General features: G+C 49.2%; 1 protein-coding gene across 2 annotated transcripts in view; it reads left to right on the plus strand.

The window, feature by feature from the left end:
• LOC138580097 (transient receptor potential cation channel subfamily V member 5-like) overlaps positions 1-25,593 on the plus strand; it is a 388,386-nt gene that overhangs the window by 182,238 nt on the left and 180,555 nt on the right. For both annotated transcript variants that reach the window (XM_069650376.1, XM_069650377.1), the window contains exon 8: positions 4,929-5,141. In XM_069650376.1, coding sequence (XP_069506477.1) covers positions 4,929-5,141 — 213 coding nt within the window. The remainder of the gene's footprint in view (positions 1-4,928; positions 5,142-25,593) is intronic.

Here is a 25,593-nt window from a genome sequence, read left to right on the forward strand (position 1 = left end):
CAAAATGCAGCTCTCTTGATTCCTTGATAATTTATGGATCAGATTAGTGGCCGTGGTACGTTACGTGTCACTCCCATACTTGCGGCCATATTGTGATGGGCTAATGCCCGCCTCTAGGTGGAATCGGATACCAACCATAATGTAGTTGGGCACGGATATCCTTATATTCTTGATTGCATTGGATTACATGCATTTCATTGGTGTGATTTAAGTGGTCCGCCGACACGTGTTTCGACCCTTCTTTATCAAGGCAGAATTTTATTTCAATTGTGCAACATATAGTGATATATTGTGACAGTGGTTATTAGTATCCAGTGTTAGATATAGTTTGAAGCATACATTAAAAATGTTTGTTCCAAATTCTTGGTATCCATTGTTAGATATAGTGTGGAGCATAGATACAAATGTTAATTGCAAATTATTTAAAAGCATGTAGTGATTAAGGCATAAATTTCAATTGGTGGAGGAGGAAAAGAAGGGAGGGACACAAGATTGTGTGGTTACTAGATGCTGTTGATTTCAGTAATTTACACATTTGTGAAACCTGACGCAGGGCTAATGAGTTGTTTGGCCTGGCCCAGAAGACCTTACCTAGTATGCAGATTCTTGTTTCCTGATGACGGTGCTGTGTGATGCTCAGTTTTCAATGCTTTTCGTTTGGCGATTCTGGACACCAGCCCATTTGGGCAAATATCTCAACTTTAGAAGGTGAGTTGGAATCAACTGGTGTGGCAGCAGTGGACCCTGTTGCACAGAACATTACGTGCAGGGCCAAGCGGTTTACATTATGGCATGCAGCTGGGCTTTGGCAGCATGTCCCTGGTTAAGGACTGGCATTGTTGGTTGACTAGTGCCGGAGCAGGATCCCCGTCTGGAGCGCTGTGTGCGTATTGATCAATCCTTTTAGGTGTACTGGGCGGTTGTGGATCAATCTCCCCTGTGTTGGGTTGAGGCGAGGTGTGTTGCTATGGTTTCTTAAAATGAATATTAGAAACATTATGAAGTGCATGGCTGTGGGATAAGTCCATTGTATTGGATGGGGCATAGCTGAGGGATAAGTCCATTGTATTGGATTACGGCATGGCTGAGGGATAAGTCCATTGTGTTGGATTGCGGCATGGCTGAGGGATAAGATAAATCCATGGTACTAGATTGGGGCATGGTTGAGGGATAAATCCATTGTATTGGATTGGGGCATGGCTGAGGGGTAAGTCCATTGTATTGGATTGGGGCATAGCGGAGGGATAAATCCATTGTATTGGATTACGGCATGGTTGAGGACTAAGTCCATTGTATTGGATTGCGGTATGGCTGAGGGATAAATCCATGGTACTGGATTGGGGCATGGTTGAGGGTTAAGTCCATTGTACTGGATTGGGGCATGGCTGAGGGATAAGTCCATTGTATTGGATTGCGGCATGGTTGAGGGTTAAGTCCATTGTACTGGATTGGGGCATGGCTGAGGGATAAGTCCATTGTATTGGATTGCGGCATGGCTGCGGGATAATTCCACTGTACTGGATTGGGGCATGGTTGAGGGTTAAGTCCACTGTACTGGATTGGGGCATGGCTGCGGGATAATTCCACTGTACTGGATTGGGGCATGGCTGAGAGATAAATCCATTTTATTGGATTGGGGCAATATATGCACTTTGTGGCTGGCCCTGCATGGGGAAGTGAACAATTGTGGAAGGGGGCACATTGCTAAGTTTGAGTTTCCTTGGACGACAATTTATATAATTGTGTCTCGGGCTGAAATTTCATAGAAGCTATATCATAAAAGTATTCCTTGAAAGGGTTTTTTTAAACATAAATTGCAAAGTAAAGTCTTGTTTATGAGGGATTAGGAGCAATTCATCTAGAGTGCAGTTGAGTTTTTAAAACCCCTCACTGTTTGATTTACCTGGCCTGTTGGCCTGGTCTGCTTTGGATCGGTCGTTGAGGGAATGCTCTGTGGTGTGATGTTTCCCTTGAGCAATATATCCGCTCAATTGAGTCAATAAGGGCACGCACTGCAGTTTTGCGCATGCGCGCAAGTCTTTGTGCAAGTCATCATGACTTGAGAAGTTGCAGGATGATAGTTAGTCCCTTCCTGCGCATGAGCGCTAGTGTCTCAGAGGGTTCTTCCAGGTGTCTTATTTTGGCATCTCTTAGGATTTCCCTTACCCAGCCCTGCCTATAGCATGGTGTTTACACAACAACAAGAAGCAGGCCACTGTTTCCAACCCTGCCCCCGCATGATCAGAGAGATCCTGCACCCCCTGTCCAGCCCCTCTACTCACAATCCATTTTTGAGGTAACATTTGTGGAACAGGCTTTGCATTTCCAGAGTTCTTTTGCCTGGGTCTTTTCATTCTATAGTCTACTCAAAAACAGGTTCTGTACACCACCCATGCTGCTAGAATACTGTGTCCAACATGGCTCCCTACAGGAGCACCGGGCGTGGCCAGAAAATGTGGTCATAAAAAATGCCTGGTCTTCCGCACAATTTGAGACCATGATGGACTGTACAGTAGATGAGGGTCATAACGAGTGGTAGCAGTGATGGTGGGGCCATGAACCTTGACAGTACTCACTTTCCTAGAAAGACTGTGCACCCCAAAGGAAGTCTGGGATGGAAAACTGATGAAAGCTGCACCTACCATTGCTGTATGTGCTGAGCTGTCTTCAAAAGAGAGGCATTGAACGATGGAGATACCCCGCTTTATTAAGGAAGTGTTAGGAGGTATGTGGTATGTACTGAAATCGGAAAAGGATCAATACATTTGGTCACATTAGAAGAGTCTGACTTTTTAAATTATGAGTTGCCACGCACACACAGTCCCTCGTTTTGTACATTGGAGTGAGCAGTATTTCGAACTAAACATGTGCAAACCATTGGGGTGATAGATTCATGCCTGTTTTGAACGGCAGGTGCATCCTTGACAGAAATTCTACAAGGCAATCTGTGAGTGATGGCAACAAGTGATATCTGTTATCTGTCGTGTTGTAGTGGCACTGTGGACATGTGTGTTGTATGCAAGTTCCATGGTCTGTAGCCAAGTCCATTTTTCTGGTTCTCTTGTAGAATGCCTCAAAGATATTGTCCTATTGCCCTATTAACATTTTCATGTGCACCGTCTGTCTGAGGGTGATACCCAGTAGATGGTTGGATGGTCATAGGCAGAGAAATATTTCCAAGAATATGCGGTGAATCCGGCACCTCGTTCTCGTACTAGGTAATGGGGTTCTTAAAGTACATGGAGCACCATGCAGGAGAAATGATCTGGAAGGTGGTTGGCCGAAAACATTCCTCTGTAAAATAAGCCACTGTTGTCCACATATCCACCACTGGCTATAAAGCAGCATAGTGGTCACAATTTGGAAGCTCAAGTAGGCTGTCTGGAGGAGCTGCGTGCTGAGAACCAGAAGCCCTCTCTTTATTCTAGGATCTGTTCCCAGTCACCATCCGTTCAGTGTCTTTTACCTTGTTCTAATTCCAGGTGCCATAAAGTTGCAGGGCAAATGCTTTTTTGAAGAAAATATTCTTTTTTTTCTTTTAGTGTTTCTAGTTTATTTAAAATTTTACACTAACAAAAATCTTAATAAAACATAAATGAATATTGGATCTTGTGAAAAACATAAAAACATGAACGCTGTATAAATATATACAGATTACAGTTCCAACTTGCAATAAATCAAATAATTACATAAAATGAAATGTTCTTGCTAAAGGTACTTTAGTTTTTAGATCAGTACTCGTAGTCCTGAGCAGCTGAGAGCAGTGTTTGGATACCTTACCTGAGAGCTGCAGCAAGGATTGGATGAACGTGCCGGCAACCCAGAAATGAGACAAAACAGTAATAAGCTGGGCACAAGAGTTGGTAGAGGTACCCCAGACAGCAATGCCACACGCAATCACTGTTGAGTGTCTGCAGAGGGAGGAAGAGGCAAGAGACCCTGCCAGGAGATGTAGAGGATTTGCCAAGCAGAACTAATACTCTGGAGGGATCTGTGCACATCCACCAGTGTAAAGAGAGGAGACGTGAAGTGAAGGCTGTGGCACGGTGGGGCCAGGTTCCTGGTAGAGCATTGAAGAAAGCGACTTATACACTGGATAAGGAGATTGAGATACCCCTGATGAAGCAACTGAAAGCATTGCCACTGTCCCCATTCATCTGCCCACTTTTAGCTCTTGGATCCAGCCCATGGTCTACTTCCTTCACTCAGGAGCTCCCTCTTGATTCTCCGCTCCCCTGCTGCCTGGGCTCCTATGGCAGGGACGGTTGCACTTCTGCTGAAGACTCGTTGAATGGTGGCCCCACTTCTGCTCCAGCCTCACTATAGTGCAGATCATGCCACTCCTCCTGCACCTCTTGCCTTGCCTTCTGGGACAACCGCCTCTCGGTTGACGTGTGCGCGTTACATGGCAGCCATATTTGATTTCTGTTTTGTTCAAATCCTCCCAAACAACAAGTAGCACCTGGCCCCATGGACCCGAAGCTTCCTAGGCCCAGACACCTGCATGATTTCTTAAGTTGCATCTCTTATTTGTTCTGGAAAAGTGGCAGCACAGTAACGCACACCCAACGGGTGAGTGGTCAAGGGTATTGTCTGCACAACTACCCCTCAGTTCGTTCAGGGACGTCTTTCCTTCTAAACCCACCTTGGGGTATTCATTTGAACATTTTGCTCATGCTCTTTTCCAATTATATATTTGGAAGGCAACTTCTGTAGCAATCAAACCATGGCTTTTCTGAGATGGTGGCATCACAGGCATGCGCAGACATGGATATCCTACTAATCGTCTCCTTTTCTTGAGACCCCACTGAATGGCACTCTTTTGGCACCCCGTCCCTTAACTCTCCTCCCTATACTTCGCATTACTAAGCTCCATTTTGTGGAATTGAAGACGCACCGCTCTTATTATTCCTCTGTTTTCCTCGTAGGCGCATCAGATCCTGGACATGACACCGGTGAAGGAGCTTGTGGCCATGAAGTGGTGTAGCTATGGGCGCCCGTATTTCTGCACCATGGCTGTTCTCTACGTGATGTACATGATCTGTGTCTCCCTTGCTTGTGCCAACCGACCTCTGATGACAGTGCCGCACACGAGCAACGACTCTACAGACATGACATTTTACGTCCAGAAACCTTTCAAGGTATCTTCCTGAGAAATGTAGGTGTGGGGGGCGGCGGGCTAAGCACTAAAGCGCATATTGTGTATTTTTCTTATTTTCTTATAATATGAAGTTTATAATTCTGTCTTGGATTAAAGCATGAAGGAGTACATGTACCTTATGTAACGGACAGTATGCTTAGCAGCATTTAAACCACACTGAGTTGCATCGAGTTCCTAGAGCGTGCAAAGTGAGATGCATAGAGGAAACCAGAGCAAAAGGCCTCACTTCTCCAGGCGAGCACAGTCCACTAAACACTATCTTTCCTCAATCAACCATTGAGTTAGTTCCAGCATACATATCCCTCTAAGACATGTGAGCACTTCCATTAAATAGCAACATGTTATTAATTGGGTCTTTGTAATGATCAGGACTATGCTGAATTATTCGTCAAAACCGCAAATCACTTGAATTTTCACTGTATTCGGGTGATTCGCTCTGAATCGCTCTGAATCGCTCTGAAGTTTTAAATGATGTGGATGACAAATACGGTTTAGGTTCATGCTCATTTAATGCTGATGCAATGTTGCTGTAACCAGTGAGTTGAGTTGGTCAGACCTTTTTCCGACTAGCCTTCCTCAAAGAAAGCAAAGTGGCTAAATAACTGTGCACTTGTCGGAGGCGGCCTCATTGAGCAGTCCCAAGGTGTGGCTTGACACACTTGGTACGTCAAGAGGTACTTTCCTCTCTCTTTTCGTCTCCACTCTGCGTCGGCGTCCAGGTGAGTATCCAGTGATGGCAGGACACCCGGCGGTGAACTTGTGTGGTTCTTCCATGGGTTGTGTGCTCTGGGAGCATACAGCTTGGTGTGGCGTGGCTATGTATTATGATATGATATGATGGGTTATTTATAACATGCTTAATACCCAGAGGTTTATAAGTGCGGTCCCGGGTATCGATCCAGTGTTGCTCTGTGTCGTCTTGCTTTCAAGGCGAACATGTGGCCCCTGAGTTATTCCCCCCCCCCCAGACAAATGTTGTGGTTGACGGTCTTAAAGCGGCTGACAGATCCAATAATTTAAGGATCCCAGATTGATTGTTGTCCAATTTCTCTCTTAGCTGTCCTAAGATTGAAGTAATAATATAGTCTGTACTCCGGAGTGGACGAAAACCATATTGGTTCCTATCTGGTATTCCTGAGCTTTCAGTAGAGTTGTGATATTGGATGGGAATTTCCTGGATCATTAGGATCTACTGACGGATTTCTAGAAGTGGTGTTTACAAAGGACTTTTTCCATACAGATGGGAAAATTCCTGATGACACGGAGGAAATAAAAAAATTAAGAATGTCACCCTGAAAGAAAGAGAACATGTCTTGTGCGAGGTTTGGGGGGACTGAGCCAGATGGAGATGCTGAACATTTGGCTGATAATAGAAGGCCACAAAGTGGGCTCTCATCAAGAGATGTGAATTTTGGAAGGGACAATTGTGGTGATGTTTCTTTGTGAGCACCGTTTTAATTGGGTGGGCTTCTGTTTGTGGAAGACCTGTCCAGTTCATTTATACATTTTTTTCAATTTTCTATGTGAAATTGGATGCAAGGAGGTCAACTTGAGATTGAGATGGGGTTAATTCAACTGCTTCAGGGCCGGCACTTAGTTAATTTACCACTGTGAATAGTGTTTGGGTGGAATCAGAGGCTGACTTTAATAGTTATTTGTTGCCTTTAAAAATCTCTTTTTTTATAGCTATGTTATTTGAGTTCCCTGCGGGCTATTGGGCTGTATGAGTCGCGTCAACGTCTCTCCAGTTATTCCCCTTCTGCATGTTGTTCAGTTCAGGTGTAAACCATTTCCTGACGCATCTTTTGTTTTTTCTTGAGGTAGATATCCTCGGAGCAATGCTATCGATTATCGCTATTGTGCAGGAATGGAGGCCGTCTACTAGATTATTTGGAACATTGTCAGAGATCCGAGAGAAAGGCAAAGGTTTTGGAAGTAAATAGTCAGTCATTCTTTCCCTCATGATTTGCTTCCAAGGGTGTGGGAGAGAAGAGGCAATAGCTTGAGATTTTAAAGGTGTACATGATTCCATGGTAAGAAGAAAAGGAGATACCAAAATGATCCAACCATGAGAGAGGTAGAGGAGAGTCTGGCTACACCTACTTACAGTGTAAAGAGTTGTTCCAGTGTGTTGCCTGCTTCGTGGGTCTGATAATTAACTTGAGGTTTGAAATCAAGGTCTTCTAAGGAGTCCAGTAAATGGGCTATTGAGAGATCCAATCTGGATTCCATACAGATTTTGAAGTATCCAAGAAGAGAGATTCCATTACTGGTCCGTAGTAGAACAAATAGTAGTTCAGAATATTAATGCGCAAAGTGGAGTTTTGGACCTAGAGGTCTGTATAGTCAAACAATAGCAAATGGATCTCTATTTTTAGTGCCATTTTCAAGTGTAAGAGTTTCAGCTAGGGCAAAATCAGTGGCAAGTGATGTAATCGTTATGGCTGATTTATAAATAATTGCCAAACTCACGCCTTTTTTTATCTGTTCTAGGCTTTGCGATAAATCAATATGTATAGGGTTAAATATGCCTTTAAGCTACAGTTATTATCAGTTATCCAGGTCTCTGTGATAAATATGATATCCAAATTATGTTCAATAATAAAATACTGAATTAAGTATCTGGCATGAGCTACAGACTTGGCATTTAGTAATAGGCAACATAGATTTTTGGTGTTAGGTTGTCAGGATCCTGTAGATGTCGGGATATATTTGTTCACTTGGAGATGATTGATACAGTGAGTAGAATGGGATGATATAGGTTGTTATCTTTCAGCAGTCTATTGTGCTGGTATCTGAGTTGAGGAATCTGCAGTTCTCCAGCATGGGGTCTGGCATGGATTCACATACACATGACTATTCCCCGCCGTCAGGCTGGGAATCCTCGGTAAAGAAAAAATCTGTTTCAGTTTCATTTCTGAACTGTCTTTCGACTAATAACCAATCACTTGTCTCTGGGTCATACTGCCCCCAGCCAATGACTGCCCTCGACCTAAGCCCCTCCTCTGGCAGCCATCTTCAGATTTCTACCGTACGTTCAAGTGTTGGGAGTTCTCGTGCTTAGCTCTCGAGCTTTTACTGCATATTGTGTTTTTTCAAAGAGTTTACTCTTATTTTTCGGTCAAATCGAGCCTCAAGCCCCACCGATTCATTTTCGGATTAACAGGGACCTGCTTCGGAAATCTCTGCGCCCCTCAAGGGTGGAATTTCGTCGAATTACTCTTCTTGGAGGATTCCGGAAGATCTTTGAGCCCTACCCTGCGTTGAAATGGCCTTGTGCACAGAGATAATGACAAGGTTGCCCTTACCTCGGCGGACGATCCAGCAGCACCTGGACCGTTGGGGAGTCCTCCACTCAAGCGGAGGTGAGTCCATCCTCCCCCGTCCTTCCATCCTTCACCTCCATCCCCTCGACTGAGGGATGAAACGGAGACGGCGACGACGGGGACGGACGACGGTGGCGACGACGGAACGGATCTCCCATCGCCCCCTCCCCAGGCTCCACTCCTAACAAAATTGGCTCCTTTCACTCCATGATCGCCAGGGAATCAGAGCTTTTCCAGCTATGGCCAGAAGAAGGAGGGGTTCCTTTATCAACGACGAGAGGCCAAGAGGAAGACTGTCTTCTCAGTCCCGCTGTTGGACGACATCTGGGACAAAAGGCTGTCCCTTCTGAAGAACCCGTCCACAGCCCCTGCGAAGAGAGACCGGTACGAGAAGAAGTACCGGGTTTCAGACTCCGCTCCTATGTGCCTCAGGGCGCAGCTGTCCCCAGACTCAGTGGTCTCCACGGCAGCCAAGAAGAAATCAGCAGGGGCGACGACATCCACTTCTCCGCCGGACGGCGAGCGGAAGAAGCTAGATGCTATGGGATGTCGGGTCATCTCGTCAGCAGTGACGACCATCAAGGCGGCCAATGCTCTCACTATCGTGGCCCGCTACGATAGGGAGCTGTGGTTCAAAATCGCCCTCCTCCTGGACTTCCTTTCAGACAACAAGAGGGCGCAAGCCCTTGAAATCCTGCAAGAGGGCGAAGTGGCGTTGGGCAACGCCATCATGGTATCCACGGATATCGTTGACACCGGTTTTCACCAGATGGGCAACAGTGTTTGCCTTCGCCAGCGCGGTTGGCTCAGGGCCACCGACTTCCGTCAGGAGGTACAGACCAGGGTACCGGACATGCCCCTCAACTGGAACAACCTGTTCAGCAAGGCAATGGACAAGTCAATGCAGGCCATCAAGGCAGACACCGAGACGGCCCATGCCTTGGGCATGCTACATCAGCAACGGTCGTCCTTTTGGACCTCCGGACGCAAGTCTCAAGGTGCCTCCAAAGGATTCGGCGGCAGCTCTTCATCGTACCGTCAGGTGGCCCTCTCTTCGTCGCAGGATGCAACAAGGCCGGTGGACATCGTCATCGTCACCAAGGGGCCCAAGGTGACAAGGCCTCAATGAAGCAGGATTGAACCGGCAGTTATGTTGGGCCCCCACCCAGGCACCCCGGTGGGAGGCCGGCTGGCAAAATTCATCAGCATGTGGAAATCCATCTGCACCGACCGTTGGGTGCTGAATGCCCTGGTCCACGGGCACACTCTGGAGTTCCAAAGAAAGTGCCCAGACTTTCCACCGGTGTCCAGGAAGGAAGACCACATCCCACAACTACTTCAGAAGGTACGAGCGATGCTGTTAAAGGGCGCGATAGAACTCTTCCCGAAGAGACTCCGTGGCTTCAGAGTATACTCGCGGTACTTCCTCATCTGAAAGAAGACCGGCGGCTGGCAGCCTATCCTGGACCTCCGCCGCCTAAACAAATACATAAAATCCCAAATATTTCGGATGTTCACCCTTCAGCACGTGCTGGGACAGCTGGAAGAGGGGGACTTCCTATCGTCGCTGGACCTGGAGGATGCATACTTACACATGCACAAAGGACTTTGAAAGTTCCTACGCTTCATGGTCCAGGGGTGGCACTATCAGTTCAAGCACTGCCCTTCGGTTTGAAGTTGGCACCAAGGGTCTTCACCAAGTGCCTGGTACCGGTGGCAGCGCAGCTGTGCCTGCAGGGGATCTGTGTCTACCCCTATCTGGACGATTGGCTCATCCGAGTGAAGTCAAGGGAACTCGCCGTCGACAACACAGCGAGGACCGTCCGCCTGCTCATGGAACTGGGGTTCTCGATAAACTTTGCAAAGTCCTGCTTGGTGCCATCGCAGGACGCCCTGTTCCTGGGAGCCAGGCTCAACACAGTGGTGCGGCTGGCGTCAAAGTCGGGGGGGAGGATAAAGTCCATCCTGGGCAAGGTACAACGGCTGTTGACCATGGAAGTAACCAGGGTGAGGTCCATCAAGTCCCTGCTCTGCATGTCGTCGTCATGCATCCACCTTGTGCGGCTGTGCAGGTTGCGGATGGGGCCGCTGCAGGAGTTCCTCAACACCCGATGGATACAAGACAAGATCTCCCTCAACAGGACTTCCGTCAAGCGATCCGGTGGTGGGGGCACCCGCGTGCATCTCGCGGCGGGCATGGACTTCCAGACCCTGGCGCATCAGGAGACGGTGATGACGGACGCTTCCCTGGAGGGATGGGGCACGCACACCGGAGATCTCTACGCAAGAGGCCTTTGGCTCCCGGAGGAGAGGTCACTGCACATAAACTTCCTGGAGCTCCCGGCTGTGTTCTGGGCTATCAGGTTCTTCCTTCTGTCCCTCGAGGGCAAAGTGGTGAGGATCTTCACCGACAACACCACCATGATGTTCTACATCCGGAAGCACGGGGGCACCAGATCCCCAGCTCTCTCCAAGGAAGCACAGGATCTGTGACACAGGGCTGTCGCCCAGGGAATGTTCCTGGTACCCTTTCACCTGGCAGGATTGGAGAACACTGTTGCCGACTCACTCAGCAGGGAGCTGCGCTTTTGCCACAAATGGTTGCTTCGGCAAGATCAAATAGATCTCCTATTCCGACGATGGGGCAATCCCCAGATCGATCTGTTTGCGACGGCGACAAACACCAAGTGCCAGAGGTTCGCCAGCAGGTTTCCCCAGCCGGGGAGCGTGGGGGATGCATTCTCCTTCCCCTGGGATGGCCTGTTCCTCTATGTGTTCCCACCATTGCCGTTGCTCCTGCGACTCATCAGTCAACTCAGGCGGTCCTGGTACAGGATGATCCTTGTCTAACCGGCATGGCCGAGGCAGATATGGTTCCCGGACCTTCTGGACATGTCAGCGTCCCCTCCAGTCAAGCTACCTGCAGATGCGGATCTTCTCGCCAGGGAAGGAGACGCAATTCTACATCACGACCCAGGATCTCAGAACCTGCAGGCATGGCTCCTGCAGCACTAGAGTTCGGAGGCTACAACATCCCGGTGGACTGCAAGCAGGTACTTGCCAAGGCCATGGCTTCCTCGACTCTTAAGTTCTATGGACATAAATGAAAGAGGTTCTCTGTCTGGTGCCGCGCACAGAAGATCAACCCTCTATGGATTACGACCCCTCAAGTGCTGCCGTACTTGCTGTCGCTGGCCAAGGCTGGGCTGGCGCATTCCTCCATCAAAACTCATCTGGCGGCTATCTCCCACTACACCAGAACTCCAGGGCGGTCATCGCTGTGGTCTCACCGCCTGGTGAAGGAGTTCATGAAAGGACTGTTTTGCTCGTTCTCGCCAGTGAAGGCTCCGGCCCCGGTGTGGGAGCTCAATGTGGTGCTGACCATGCTGATGGGCCCACCATTCGAGCCTTTGCATTCAGCGCCGCTGAAATTCTATCGTGGAAGACAGCGTTTCTTGTGGCCATCACCTCTGCATGACGAGTGGGAGAGATCCAGGCCCTCTCCTCTAAGCCGCCGTACCTGACATTTAACCAGACGAGGGTAGTGCTGAGGACGCACCCCTCCTTCATGCCCAAGGTGCCGTCAGACTTCCATCTCAATGAGCCCTTGGTGTTGCCTGTTTTCTTCCTGTCGCCTTTGTCACCGACCAGGAGGACTTTGAGGAGTTTCAGAAGTAGTAGTTGACCTGGCATCAACATTAGTGGTTGGCCTGGCGTCCGTGTTAGTAGTTCACCTGGTGTCCACTTTAGTAGTTGGCCAGGTATCAGAATTAGTAGTTGGCCCGCTGTCCGCATTAGTAGTTGACCCGGTGTCCGCATTAATAGATGGCCTGGTGTCAGCATTAGTAGTTGGCCCGGGGTCAGCATTAGTAGTTGGCCCGGTGTCAGCATTAGTCGCTGGCCCGGTGTCAGCATTAGTCGGTTGCCTGGTGACAGCCTTACTAGGTGGCCCGGTGTCAGCATTAGTAGGTGGCCTGGTGTCAGCATTAGTAGTTGGCTCAGGGTCAGCATTAGTAGTTGGCCCGGGGTCAGCATTAGTAGGTGGCCCGGTGTCAGCATTAGTAGGTGGCCTGGTGTCAGCCTTAGTAGTTGGCCTGGTGTCAGCATCAGTAGTTGGCCTGGTGTCAGCATCAGTAGTTGGCCCGGTGTCAGCATTAGTAATTGGCCTGATGTCAGCATTAGTAGTTGGCTTGGTGTCAGCATTAGTAATTGACCTGGCTTCAGCATTATTAGTTGACCTGGCAACAGCATTAGTAGTTGACCTGGCGACAGCATTAGTAGTTGGCCAGGTATCAGAATTAGTAGTTGGTCCGGTGTCCGCATTAGTAGTTGGCCCGGTGTCCGCATTAGTAGATGGCCTGGTGTCATCATTAGTAGTTGGCCCGGGGTCAGCATTAGTAGTTGGCCCGGTGTCAGCATTAGTAGGTGGCCTGGTGTCAGCATTAGTAGTTGGCCTGGTGTCAGCATTAGTAGTTGGCCCAGTGTCAGAATTAGTAGTTGGCCCGGTGTCAGCATTAGTAATTGGCCCGGTGTCAGCATTAGTAGTTGGCCTGGTGTCAGCATTAGTAGTTGGCCCGGTGTCAGCATTAGTAATTGGCTTGGTGTCAGCATTAGTAGCTGTCCTGGTGTCAGCATTAGTAGTTGGCTTGGTGTCAGCATTAGTAATTGACCTAGCGTCAGCATTATTAGTTGACCTGGCGTCAGCATCAGTAGTTGACCTGGCGACAGCATTAGTAGTTGACCTGGCGAAAGCATTAGTAGTTGGCCCAGTTTCAGAATTAGTAGTTGACCTGGCATCAACATTAGTAGTTGGCCCGGCGTCCGTGTTAGTAGTTCACCTGGTGTCCACTTTAGTAGTTGGCCAGGTATCAGAATTACTAGTTGGCCCGGTGTCTGCATTGGTAGTTGGCCCGGTGTCCGCATTAGTAGCTGGCCCAGTGTCACCATTAGTAGGTGGCCTGGTGTCAGCATTAGTAGTTGGCCTGGTGTCAGTATTAGTAGTTGGCCCAGTGTCAGAATTTGTAGTTGGCCCGGTGTCAGCATTAGTAATTGGCGTGGTGTCAGCATTAGTAGTTGGCCTGGTGTCAGCATTAGTAGTTGGCCGGGTGTCAGCATTAGTAGTTGACCTGGCATCAGCATTAGCAGTTGACGTGGCGATAGCATTAGTATTTGACCTGTCAACAGCATTATTAGTTGGCCCAGTTTCAGAATTAGTAGTTGACCTGGCATCAACATTAGTAGTTGGCCCGGCGTCCGTGTTAGTTGTTCACCCGGCGTCCACTTTAGTAGTTGGCCAGGTATCAGAATTAGTAGTTGGCCCGGTATCAGCATTAGTAGGTGGCCTGGTGTCAGCATTAGTAGTTGGCTCGGGGTCAGCATTAGTAGTTGGCCCGGGGTCAGCATTAGTAGGTGGCCCGGTGTCAGCATTAGTAGGTGGCCTGGTGTCAGCCTTAGTAGTTGGCCTGGTGTCAGCATCAGTAGTTGGCCTGGTGTCAGCATCAGTAGTTGGCCCGGTGTCAGCATTAGTAATTGGCCTGATGTCAGCATTAGTAGTTGGCTTGGTGTCAGCATTAGTAATTGACCTGGCTTCAGCATTATTAGTTGACCTGGCATCAGCATTAGTAGTTGACCTGGCAACAGCATTAGTAGTTGACCTGGCGACAGCATTAGTAGTTGGCCCAGTTTCAGAATTAGTAGTTGACCTGGCATCAACATTAGTATTTGGCCCGGCGTCCGTGTTGTAGTTCACCTGGTGTCCACTTTAGTAGTTGGCCAGGTATCAGAATTAGTAGTTGGTCCGGTGTCCGCATTAGTAGTTGGCCCGGTGTCCGCATTAGTAGATGGCCTGGTGTCATCATTAGTAGTTGGCCCGGGGTCAGCATTAGTAGTTGGCCCGGTGTCAGCATTAGTAGTTGGCCCAGTGTCAGAATTAGTAGTTGGCCCGGTGTCAGCATTAGTAATTGGCCCGGTGTCAGCATTAGTAGTTGGCCTGGTGTCAGCATTAGTAGTTGGCCCGGTGTCAGCATTAGTAATTGGCTTGGTGTCAGCATTAGTAGCTGTCCTGGTGTCAGCATTAGTAGTTGGCTTGGTGTCAGCATTAGTAATTGACCTAGCGTCAGCATTATTAGTTGACCTGGCGTCAGTATCAGTAGTTGACCTGGCGACAGCATTAGTAGTTGACCTGGCGACAGCATTAGTAGTTGGCCCAGTTTCAGAATTAGTAGTTGACCTGGCATCAACATTAGTAGTTGGCCTGGCGTCCGTGTTAGTAGTTCACCTGGTGTCCACTTTAGTAGTTGGCCAGGTATCAGAATTAGTAGTTGGCCCGGTGTCTGCATTGGTAGTTGGCCCGGTGTCCACATTAGTAGATGGCCTGGTGTCAGCATTAGTAGCTGGCCCAGTGTCACCATTAGTAGGTGGCCTGGTGTCAGCATTAGTAGTTGGCCTGGTGTCAGTATTAGTAGTTGGCCCAGTGTCAGCATTTGTAGTTGGCCCGGTGTCAGCATTAGTAATTGGCGTGGTGTCAGCATTAGTAGTTGGCCTGGTGTCAGCATTAGTAGTTGGCCGGGTGTCAGCATTAGTAGTTGACCTGGCATCAGCATTAGCAGTTGACGTAGCGATAGCATTAGTATTTGACCTGGCAACAGCATTATTAGTTGGCCCAGTTTCAGAATTAGTAGTTGACCTGGCATCAACATTAGTAGTTGGCCCGGCGTCCGTGTTAGTAGTTCACCCGGCGTCCACTTTAGTAGTTGGCCAGGTATCAGAATTAGTAGTTGGCCCGGTATCAGCATTAGTAGTTGGCCTGATGCCAGCATTAGTAGTTGGCCCAGCGTTCACTTTAGTAGTTGGCCAGTTATCGGAAATAGTAGTTGGCCCGGTGTCCGCATTAGTAGTTGGCCCGGTGTCCGCATTAGTAGATGGGCTGGTGTCAGCATTAGTCGTTGGCCTGGTATCAGCATTAGTAGTTGGCCTGGTGTCAGCATTAGTAGTTGGCCTGGTGCCAGCATTAGTAGTTGACCTGGCATCAGCATTAGTAGTTGACCGGGCGTGAGTATTAGTAGTTGACCGGGCGTGAGCATTAGTAGTTGACCTGGCGTCAGCATTAGTAGTTGACCTGGCATCAGCATTAGTAGTTGGCCTGGCGTCAGCATTAGTAGTTGGCCTGGCGTCAGCATAAGTAGTTGGCCTGCCATCTGCATCAGTAGTTAGCCCAGCATCTGCATTAGTAGTTGGCCTGGTGTCAGCATTAGTAGTTGGCCCGGTGTCAGCTTTAGTAATTGGCCTGGTGTCAGCATTAGTAGTTGGACTGGTGTCAGCATTAGTAATTGACCTGGCGTCAGCATTAGTAGTTGACCTGGTGTCAGCATTAGTAGGTGGCCTGGTGTCAGCATTAGTAATTGGCCTGGTGTCAGCATTAGTAGTTGGCCCAGTGTCAGAATTAGTAGTTGGCCCGGTGTCAGCATTAGTAATTGGCCCGGTGTCAGCATTAGTAGGTGGCCTGGTGTCAGCATTAGTAGTCGGCCTGGTGTCAGCATTAGTAGTTGGCCCGGTGTCAGCATTAGTAATTGGCTTGGTGTCAGCATTAGTAGCTGTCCTGGTGTCAGCATTAGTAGTTGGCTTGGTGTCAGCATTAGTAGCTGTCCTGGTGTCAGCATTAGTAGTTGGCTTGGTGTCAGCATTAGTAATTGACCTAGCGTCAGCATTATTAGTTGACCTGGCGTCAGCATCAGTAGTTGACCTGGCGACAGCATTAGTAGTTGACCTGGCGACAGCATTAGTAGTTGGCCCAGTTTCAGAATTAGTAGTTGACCTGGCATCAACATTAGTAGTTGGCCCGGCGTCCGTGTTAGTAGTTCACCTGGTGTCAGCATTAGTAGTTGGCCTGGTATCAGCATTAGTAGTTGGCCAGGTGTCAGCTTTAGTAATTGGCCTGGTGTCAGCATTAGTAGTTGGCCTGGTGTCAGCATTAGTAGTTGACCTGGCTTCAGCATTAGTAGTTGACCTGGCTTCAGCATTAGTAGCTGGCCTGGTTTCAGCATTAGTAGTTGGCCTGGCATCAGCATAAGTAGTTAGCCTGGCATCTACATTAGTAGTGGGTCCAGCATTCGCATTAGTAGTTGGCCTGGTGATCACATTAGTAGTTGGCCCGGTGTCAGCATTAGTAATTGGCCCAGCATCAGCATCCAGTAGCTGGCCCGGCGTCAGCGTTAGTAGTTGGCCAGGTATCGGCATTCGTAGTTGGCCCGGCGCCTGCATTAGTGTTTTGCCCGGCGTCAGCATTAGTAGTTGACCTGGCATCCACATTAGTAGTTGGCCAGGCATCAGCATTAGTAGTTGACCCAGCATCTGGATTAGTCATTGATCCAACATCTGCATTAGTAGTTGACCCGACATCCACATTAGTAGTTCACTTTGTGTCCGCATTAGTAGTTGGCACGGCGTCAGCATTAGTAATTGGCCCAGCGTCCGCATCCAGTATCTGGCCCGACATCAGAATTAATAGTTGGCTCGGTGTCAGCGTTAGTAGTTGGCACCATGTCAGCATTAGTAGTTGGCACCATGTCAGCATTAGTAGTTGGCCTGATGTCAGCATTAGTGGTTGGCCCGATGTAAGCATTAGTAGTTAGCCTGGTGTCCGCATTAGTAGTTGGCCCGACGTTGGCCCGGCGTCAGCATTAGTAGTTGGCCTGGTGTCAGCATTAGTAGTTGTCCCCGCATCAGCATTAGTAGTTGGCCTGGGATCAGCATTAGTAGTTGGCTCTGCATCAGCATTAGTAGTTGTCCCTGCATCAGCATTAGTAGTTGGCTCTGCATCAGCATTAGTAGTTGGCCTGGCATCAGCATTAGTAGTTGGCTCTGCATCAGCATTAGTAGCTGGCCTGGCATCAGCATAAGTAGTTGGCCTGGCATCAGCATAAGTAGTTGTTCCCGGTGTCAACATTAGTAGTTGGCCCCATTTCAGCATTAGTGGTTGGCTTGGTGTCAGCATTAGTAATTGACCTAGCGTCAGCATTATTAGTTGACCTGGCGTCAGCATCAGTAGTTGACCTGGCGACAGCATTAGTAGTTGACCTGGCGAAAGCATTAGTAGTTGGCCCAGTTTCAGAATTAGTAGTTGACCTGGCATCAACATTAGTAGTTGGCCCGGCGTCCGTGTTAGTAGTTCACCTGGTGTCCACTTTAGTAGTTGGCCAGGTATCAGAATTACTAGTTGGCCCGGTGTCTGCATTGGTAGTTGGCCCGGTGTCCGCATTAGTAGCTGGCCCAGTGTCACCATTAGTAGGTGGCCTGGTGTCAGCATTAGTAGTTGGCCTGGTGTCAGTATAAGTAGTTGGCCCAGTGTCAGAATTTGTAGTTGGCCCGGTGTCAGCATTAGTAATTGGCGTGGTGTCAGCATTAGTAGTTGGCCTGGTGTCAGCATTAGTAGTTGGCCGGGTGTCAGCATTAGTAGTTGACCTGGCATCAGCATTAGCAGTTGACGTGGCGATAGCATTAGTATTTGACCTGTCAACAGCATTATTAGTTGGCCCAGTTTCAGAATTAGTAGTTGACCTGGCATCAACATTAGTAGTTGGCCCGGCGTCCGTGTTAGTTGTTCACCCGGCGTCCACTTTAGTAGTTGGCCAGGTATCAGAATTAGTAGTTGGCCCGGTATCAGCATTAGTAGGTGGCCTGGTGTCAGCATTAGTAGTTGGCTCGGGGTCAGCATTAGTAGTTGGCCCGGGGTCAGCATTAGTAGGTGGCCCGGTGTCAGCATTAGTAGGTGGCCTGGTGTCAGCCTTAGTAGTTGGCCTGGTGTCAGCATCAGTAGTTGGCCTGGTGTCAGCATCAGTAGTTGGCCCGGTGTCAGCATTAGTAATTGGCCTGATGTCAGCATTAGTAGTTGGCTTGGTGTCAGCATTAGTAATTGACCTGGCTTCAGCATTATTAGTTGACCTGGCATCAGCATTAGTAGTTGACCTGGCAACAGCATTAGTAGTTGACCTGGCGACAGCATTAGTAGTTGGCCCAGTTTCAGAATTAGTAGTTGACCTGGCATCAACATTAGTATTTGGCCCGGCGTCCGTGTTGTAGTTCACCTGGTGTCCACTTTAGTAGTTGGCCAGGTATCAGAATTAGTAGTTGGTCCGGTGTCCGCATTAGTAGTTGGCCCGGTGTCCGCATTAGTAGATGGCCTGGTGTCATCATTAGTAGTTGGCCCGGGGTCAGCATTAGTAGTTGGCCCGGTGTCAGCATTAGTAGTTGGCCCAGTGTCAGAATTAGTAGTTGGCCCGGTGTCAGCATTAGTAATTGGCCCGGTGTCAGCATTAGTAGTTGGCCTGGTGTCAGCATTAGTAGTTGGCCCGGTGTCAGCATTAGTAATTGGCTTGGTGTCAGCATTAGTAGCTGTCCTGGTGTCAGCATTAGTAGTTGGCTTGGTGTCAGCATTAGTAATTGACCTAGCGTCAGCATTATTAGTTGACCTGGCGTCAGTATCAGTAGTTGACCTGGCGACAGCATTAGTAGTTGACCTGGCGACAGCATTAGTAGTTGGCCCAGTTTCAGAATTAGTAGTTGACCTGGCATCAACATTAGTAGTTGGCCTGGCGTCCGTGTTAGTAGTTCACCTGGTGTCCACTTTAGTAGTTGGCCAGGTATCAGAATTAGTAGTTGGCCCGGTGTCTGCATTGGTAGTTGGCCCGGTGTCCACATTAGTAGATGGCCTGGTGTCAGCATTAGTAGCTGGCCCAGTGTCACCATTAGTAGGTGGCCTGGTGTCAGCATTAGTAGTTGGCCTGGTGTCAGTATTAGTAGTTGGCCCAGTGTCAGCATTTGTAGTTGGCCCGGTGTCAGCATTAGTAATTGGCGTGGTGTCAGCATTAGTAGTTGGCCTGGTGTCAGCATTCGTAGTTGGCCGGGTGTCAGCATTAGTAGTTGACCTGGCATCAGCATTAGCAGTTGACGTAGCGATAGCATTAGTATTTGACCTGGCAACAGCATTATTAGTTGGCCCAGTTTCAGAATTAGTAGTTGACCTGGCATCAACATTAGTAGTTGGCCCGGCGTCCGTGTTAGTAGTTCACCCGGCGTCCACTTTAGTAGTTGGCCAGGTATCAGAATTAGTAGTTGGCCCGGTATCAGCATTAGTAGTTGGCCTGATGCCAGCATTAGTAGTTGGCCCAGCGTTCACTTTAGTAGTTGGCCAGTTATCGGAAATAGTAGTTGGCCCGGTGTCCGCATTAGTAGTTGGCCCGGTGTCCGCATTAGTAGATGGGCTGGTGTCAGCATTAGTCGTTGGCCTGGTATCAGCATTAGTAGTTGGCCTGGTGTCAGCATTAGTAGTTGGCCTGGTGCCAGCATTAGTAGTTGACCTGGCATCAGCATTAGTAGTTGACCGGGCGTGAGTATTAGTAGTTGACCGGGCGTGAGCATTAGTAGTTGACCTGGCGTCAGCATTAGTAGTTGACCTGGCATCAGCATTAGTAGTTGGCCTGGCGTCAGCATTAGTAGTTGGCCTGGCGTCAGCATAAGTAGTTGGCCTGCCATCTGCATCAGTAGTTAGCCCAGCATCTGCATTAGTAGTTGGCCTGGTGTCAGCATTAGTAGTTGGCCCGGTGTCAGCTTTAGTAATTGGCCTGGTGTCAGCATTAGTAGTTGGACTGGTGTCAGCATTAGTAATTGACCTGGCGTCAGCATTAGTAGTTGACCTGGTGTCAGCATTAGTAGGTGGCCTGGTGTCAGCATTAGTAATTGGCCTGGTGTCAGCATTAGTAGTTGGCCCAGTGTCAGAATTAGTAGTTGGCCCGGTGTCAGCATTAGTAATTGGCCCGGTGTCAGCATTAGTAGGTGGCCTGGTGTCAGCATTAGTAGTCGGCCTGGTGTCAGCATTAGTAGTTGGCCCGGTGTCAGCATTAGTAATTGGCTTGGTGTCAGCATTAGTAGCTGTCCTGGTGTCAGCATTAGTAGTTGGCTTGGTGTCAGCATTAGTAATTGACCTAGCGTCAGCATTATTAGTTGACCTGGCGTCAGCATCAGTAGTTGACCTGGCGACAGCATTAGTAGTTGACCTGGCGACAGCATTAGTAGTTGGCCCAGTTTCAGAATTAGTAGTTGACCTGGCATCAACATTAGTAGTTGGCCCGGCGTCCGTGTTAGTAGTTCACCCGGCGTCCACTTTAGTAGTTGGCCAGGTATCAGAATTAGTAGTTGGCCCGGTATCAGCATTAGTAGTTGGCCTGATGCCAGCATTAGTAGTTGGCCCAGCGTTCACTTTAGTAGTTGGCCAGTTATCGGAAATAGTAGTTGGCCCGGTGTCCGCATTAGTAGTTGGCCCGGTGTCCGCATTAGTAGATGGGCTGGTGTCAGCATTAGTCGTTGGCCTGGTATCAGCATTAGTAGTTGGCCTGGTGTCAGCATTAGTAGTTGGCCTGGTGCCAGCATTAGTAGTTGACCTGGCATCAGCATTAGTAGTTGACCGGGCGTGAGCATTAGTAGTTGACCGGGCGTGAGCATTAGTAGTTGACCTGGCGTCAGCATTAGTAGTTGACCTGGCATCAGCATTAGTAGTTGGCCTGGCGTCAGCATTAGTAGTTGGCCTGGCGTCAGCATAAGTAGTTGGCCTGCCATCTGCATCAGTAGTTAGCCCAGCATCTGCATTAGTAGTTGGCCTGGTGTCAGCATTAGTAGTTGGCCCGGTGTCAGCTTTAGTAATTGGCCTGGTGTCAGCATTAGTAGTTGGACTGGTGTCAGCATTAGTAATTGACCTGGCGTCAGCATTAGTAGTTGACCTGGTGTCAGCATTAGTAGGTGGCCTGGTGTCAGCATTAGTAATTGGCCTGGTGTCAGCATTAGTAGTTGGCCCAGTGTCAGAATTAGTAGTTGGCCCGGTGTCAGCATTAGTAATTGGCCCGGTGTCAGCATTAGTAGGTGGCCTGGTGTCAGCATTAGTAGTCGGCCTGGTGTCAGCATTAGTAGTTGGCCCGGTGTCAGCATTAGTAATTGGCTTGGTGTCATCATTAGTAGCTGTCCTGGTGTCAGCATTAGTAGTTGGCTTGGTGTCAGCATTAGTAATTGACCTAGCGTCAGCATTATTAGTTGACCTGGCGTCAGCATCAGTAGTTGACCTGGCGACAGCATTAGTAGTTGACCTGGCGACAGCATTAGTAGTTGGCCCAGTTTCAGAATTAGTAGTTGACCTGGCATCAACATTAGTAGTTGGCCCGGCGTCCGTGTTAGTAGTTCACCTGGTGTCAGCATTAGTAGTTGGCCTGGTATCAGCATTAGTAGTTGGCCAGGTGTCAGCTTTAGTAATTGGCCTGGTGTCAGCATTAGTAGTTGGCCTGGTGTCAGCATTAGTAGTTGACCTGGCTTCAGCATTAGTAGTTGACCTGGCTTCAGCATTAGTAGCTGGCCTGGTTTCAGCATTAGTAGTTGGCCTGGCGTCAGCATTAGTAGTTGGCCTGGCGTCAGCATTAGTAGTTGGCCTGGCATCAGCATAAGTAGTTAGCCTGGCATCTACATTAGTAGTGGGTCCAGCATTCGCATTAGTAGTTGGCCTGGTGATCACATTAGTAGTTGGCCCGGTGTCAGCATTAGTAATTGGCCCAGCATCAGCATCCAGTAGCTGGCCCGGCGTCAGCGTTAGTAGTTGGCCAGGTATCGGCATTCGTAGTTGGCCCGGCGCCTGCATTAGTGTTTTGCCCGGCGTCAGCATTAGTAGTTGACCTGGCATCCACATTAGTAGTTGGCCAGGCATCAGCATTAGTAGTTGACCCAGCATCTGGATTAGTCATTGATCCAACATCTGCATTAGTAGTTGACCCGACATCCACATTAGTAGTTCACTTTGTGTCCGCATTAGTAGTTGGCACGGCGTCAGCATTAGTAATTGGCCCAGCGTCCGCATCCAGTATCTGGCCCGACATCAGAATTAATAGTTGGCTCGGTGTCAGCGTTAGTAGTTGGCACCATGTCAGCATTAGTAGTTGGCACCATGTCAGCATTAGTAGTTGGCCTGATGTCAGCATTAGTGGTTGGCCCGATGTAAGCATTAGTAGTTAGCCTGGTGTCCGCATTAGTAGTTGGCCCGACGTTGGCCCGGCGTCAGCATTAGTAGTTGGCCTGGTGTCAGCATTAGTAGTTGTCCCCGCATCAGCATTAGTAGTTGGCCTGGGATCAGCATTAGTAGTTGGCTCTGCATCAGCATTAGTAGTTGTCCCTGCATCAGCATTAGTAGTTGGCTCTGCATCAGCATTAGTAGTTGGCCTGGCATCAGCATTAGTAGTTGGCTCTGCATCAGCATTAGTAGCTGGCCTGGCATCAGCATAAGTAGTTGGCCTGGCATCAGCATAAGTAGTTGTTCCCGGTGTCAACATTAGTAGTTGGCCCCATTTCAGCATTAGTGGTTGGCTCGATATAAGCATTAGTAGTTGGCCCGGCGTCACCATTGTCTCCGCATCAGCATTAGTAGTTGGCCTGGCATCAGCATAGATAGTTGGCCTGTCGTCAGCATAAGTAGTTGGCCCGGTGTCAGCATTAGTAGTTGGCCCGGCGTCAGCATTAGTAGTTGGCCCTGCATCAGCATTAGTAGTTGGCTCTGCATCAGCATTAGTAGTTGGCTCTGCATCAGCATTAGTAGGTGGCCTGGCGTCAGCATAAGTAGTTGGCCTGGCGTCAGCATAAGTAGTTGGCCTGGCGTCAGCATTAGTAGTTGGCCTGGTGTCAGCATTAGTAGGTGGCCTGGCATCAGCATAAGTAGTTGGTCTGGCGTCAGCATTAGTAGTTGGCCTGGTGTCAGCATTAGTAGTCGGCTCTGCATCCTCATTAGTAGTTGGCATGGCGTCAGCATAAGTAGTTGGCCTGGCGTCAGCATTAGTAGTTGGCCTGGTGTCAGCATTAGTAGGTGGCCTGGCGTCAGCATAAGTAGTTGGCCTGGCGTCAGCATAAGTAGTTGGCCTGGCGTCAGCATTAGTAGTTGGCCTGGTGTCAGCATTAGTAGGTGGCCTGGCATCAGCATAAGTAGTTGGCCTGGCGTCAGCATTAGTAGTTGGCCCTGCATCAGCATTAGTAGTTGGCTCTGCATCAGCATTAGTAGTTGGCTCTGCATCAGCATTAGTAGGTGGCCTGGCGTCAGCATAAGTAGTTTGCCTGGCGTCAGCATAAGTAGTTGGCCTGGCGTCAGCATTAGTAGTTGGCCTGGTGTCAGCATTAGTAGGTGGCCTGGCGTCAGCATAAGTAGTTGGCCTGGCGTCAGCATTAGTAGTTGGCCTGGTGTCAGCATTAGTAGTCGGCTCTGCATCCTCATTAGTAGTTGGCCTGGCGTCAGCATAAGTAGTTGGCCTGGCGTCAGCATTAGTAGTTGGCCTGGTGTCAGCATTAGTAGGTGGCCTGGCGTCAGCATAAGTAGTTGGCCTGGCGTCAGCATTAGTAGTTGGCCTGGTATCAGCATTAGTAGTCGGCTCTGCATCCTCATTAGTAGTTGGCCTGGCGTCAGCATAAGTAGTTGGCCTGGCGTCAGCATTAGTAGTTGGCCTGGTGTCAGCATTAGTAGGTGGCCTGGCGTCAGCATAAGTAGTTGGCCTGGCGTCAGCATAAGTAGTTGGCCTGGTGTCAGCATTAGTAGGTGGCCTGGCGTCAGCATAAGTAGTTGGCCCTGCATCAGCATTAGTAGTTGGCTCTGCATCAACATTAGTAGGTGGCCTGGCGTCAGCATAAGTAGTTGGCCTGGCGTCAGCATAAGTAGTTGGCCTGGCGTCAGCATTAGTAGTTGGCCTGGTGTCAGCATTAGTAGGTGGCCTGGCGTCAGCATAAGTAGTTGGCCTGGCATCAGCATTAGTAGTTGGCCTGGAGTCAGCATTAGTAGACGGCTCTGCATCCTCATTAGTAGTTGGCCTGGCGTCAGCATAAGTAGTTGGCCTGGCGTCAGCATAAGTAGTTGGCCTGGCGTCAGCATTAGTAGTTGGCCTGGTGTCAGCATTAGTAGGTGGCCTGGCGTCAGCATAAGTAGTTGGCCTGGCGTCAGCATTAGTAGTTGGCCTGGTGTCAGCATTAGTAGGTGGCCTGGCATCAGCATAAGTAGTTGGCCTGGCGTCAGCATTAGTAGTCGGCTCTGCATCCTCATTAGTAGTTGGCCCAGCATCAGCATTAGCAGTTGGCCCCATGTCAGCATTAGTAGTCGTCTCTGCATCCTCATTAGTAGTTGGCCTGGCATCAGCATTAGCAGTTGGCCCCATGTCAGCATTAGTAGTCGGCTCTGCATCCTCATTAGTAGTTGGCCTGGCATCAGCATAAGTAGTTGGCCCAGCATCAGCATTAGCAGTTGGCCCCATGTCAGCATTAGTAGTCGGCTCTGCATCCTCATTAGTAGTTGGCCTGGCATCAGCATAAGTAGTTGGCCCAGCATCAGCATTAGCAGTTGGCCCCATGTCAGCATTAGTAGTCGGCTCTGCATCCTCATTAGTAGTTGGCCTGGAATCAGCATTAGCAGTTGGCCCAGCATCAGCATTAGCAGTTGGCCCCATGTCAGCATTAGTAGTCGGCTCTGCATCCTCATTAGTAGTTGGCCTGGCATCAGCATTAGCAGTTGGCCCAGCATCAGCATTAGCAGTTGGCCCCATGTCAGCATTAGTAGTCGGCTCTGCATCCTCATTAGTAGTTGGCCCAGCATCAGCATTAGCAGTTGGCCCCATGTCAGCATTAGTAGTCGGCTCTGCATCCTCATTAGTAGTTGGCCTGGCATCAGCATTAGCAGTTGGCCCAGCATCAGCATTAGCAGTTGGCCCCATGTCAGCATTAGTAGTCGGCTCCGCATCCTCATTAGTAGTTGGCCTGGCATCAGCATAAGTAGTTGGCCTGGCGTCAGCATTAGTAGTTGGCCTGGTGTCAGCATTAGTAGTCGGCTCTGCATCCTCATTAGTAGTTGGCCTGGCATCAGCATAAGTAGTTGGCCTGGCGTCAGCATTAGTAGTTGGCCTGGTGTCAGCATTAGTAGTCGGCTCTGCATCCTCATTAGTAGTTGGCCTGGCATCAGCATAAGTAGTTGGCCCAGCATCAGCATTAGCAGTTGACCCCATGTCAGCATTAGTAGTCGGCTCTGCATCCTCATTAGTAGTTGGCCTGGCATCA

The sequence above is a fragment of the Ambystoma mexicanum genome, chromosome 3p (assembly GCF_040938575.1).
Source record: "Ambystoma mexicanum isolate Mex_15411 chromosome 3p, UKY_AmexF1_1, whole genome shotgun sequence".
NCBI classification, from domain to species: domain Eukaryota; kingdom Metazoa; phylum Chordata; class Amphibia; order Caudata; family Ambystomatidae; genus Ambystoma; species Ambystoma mexicanum.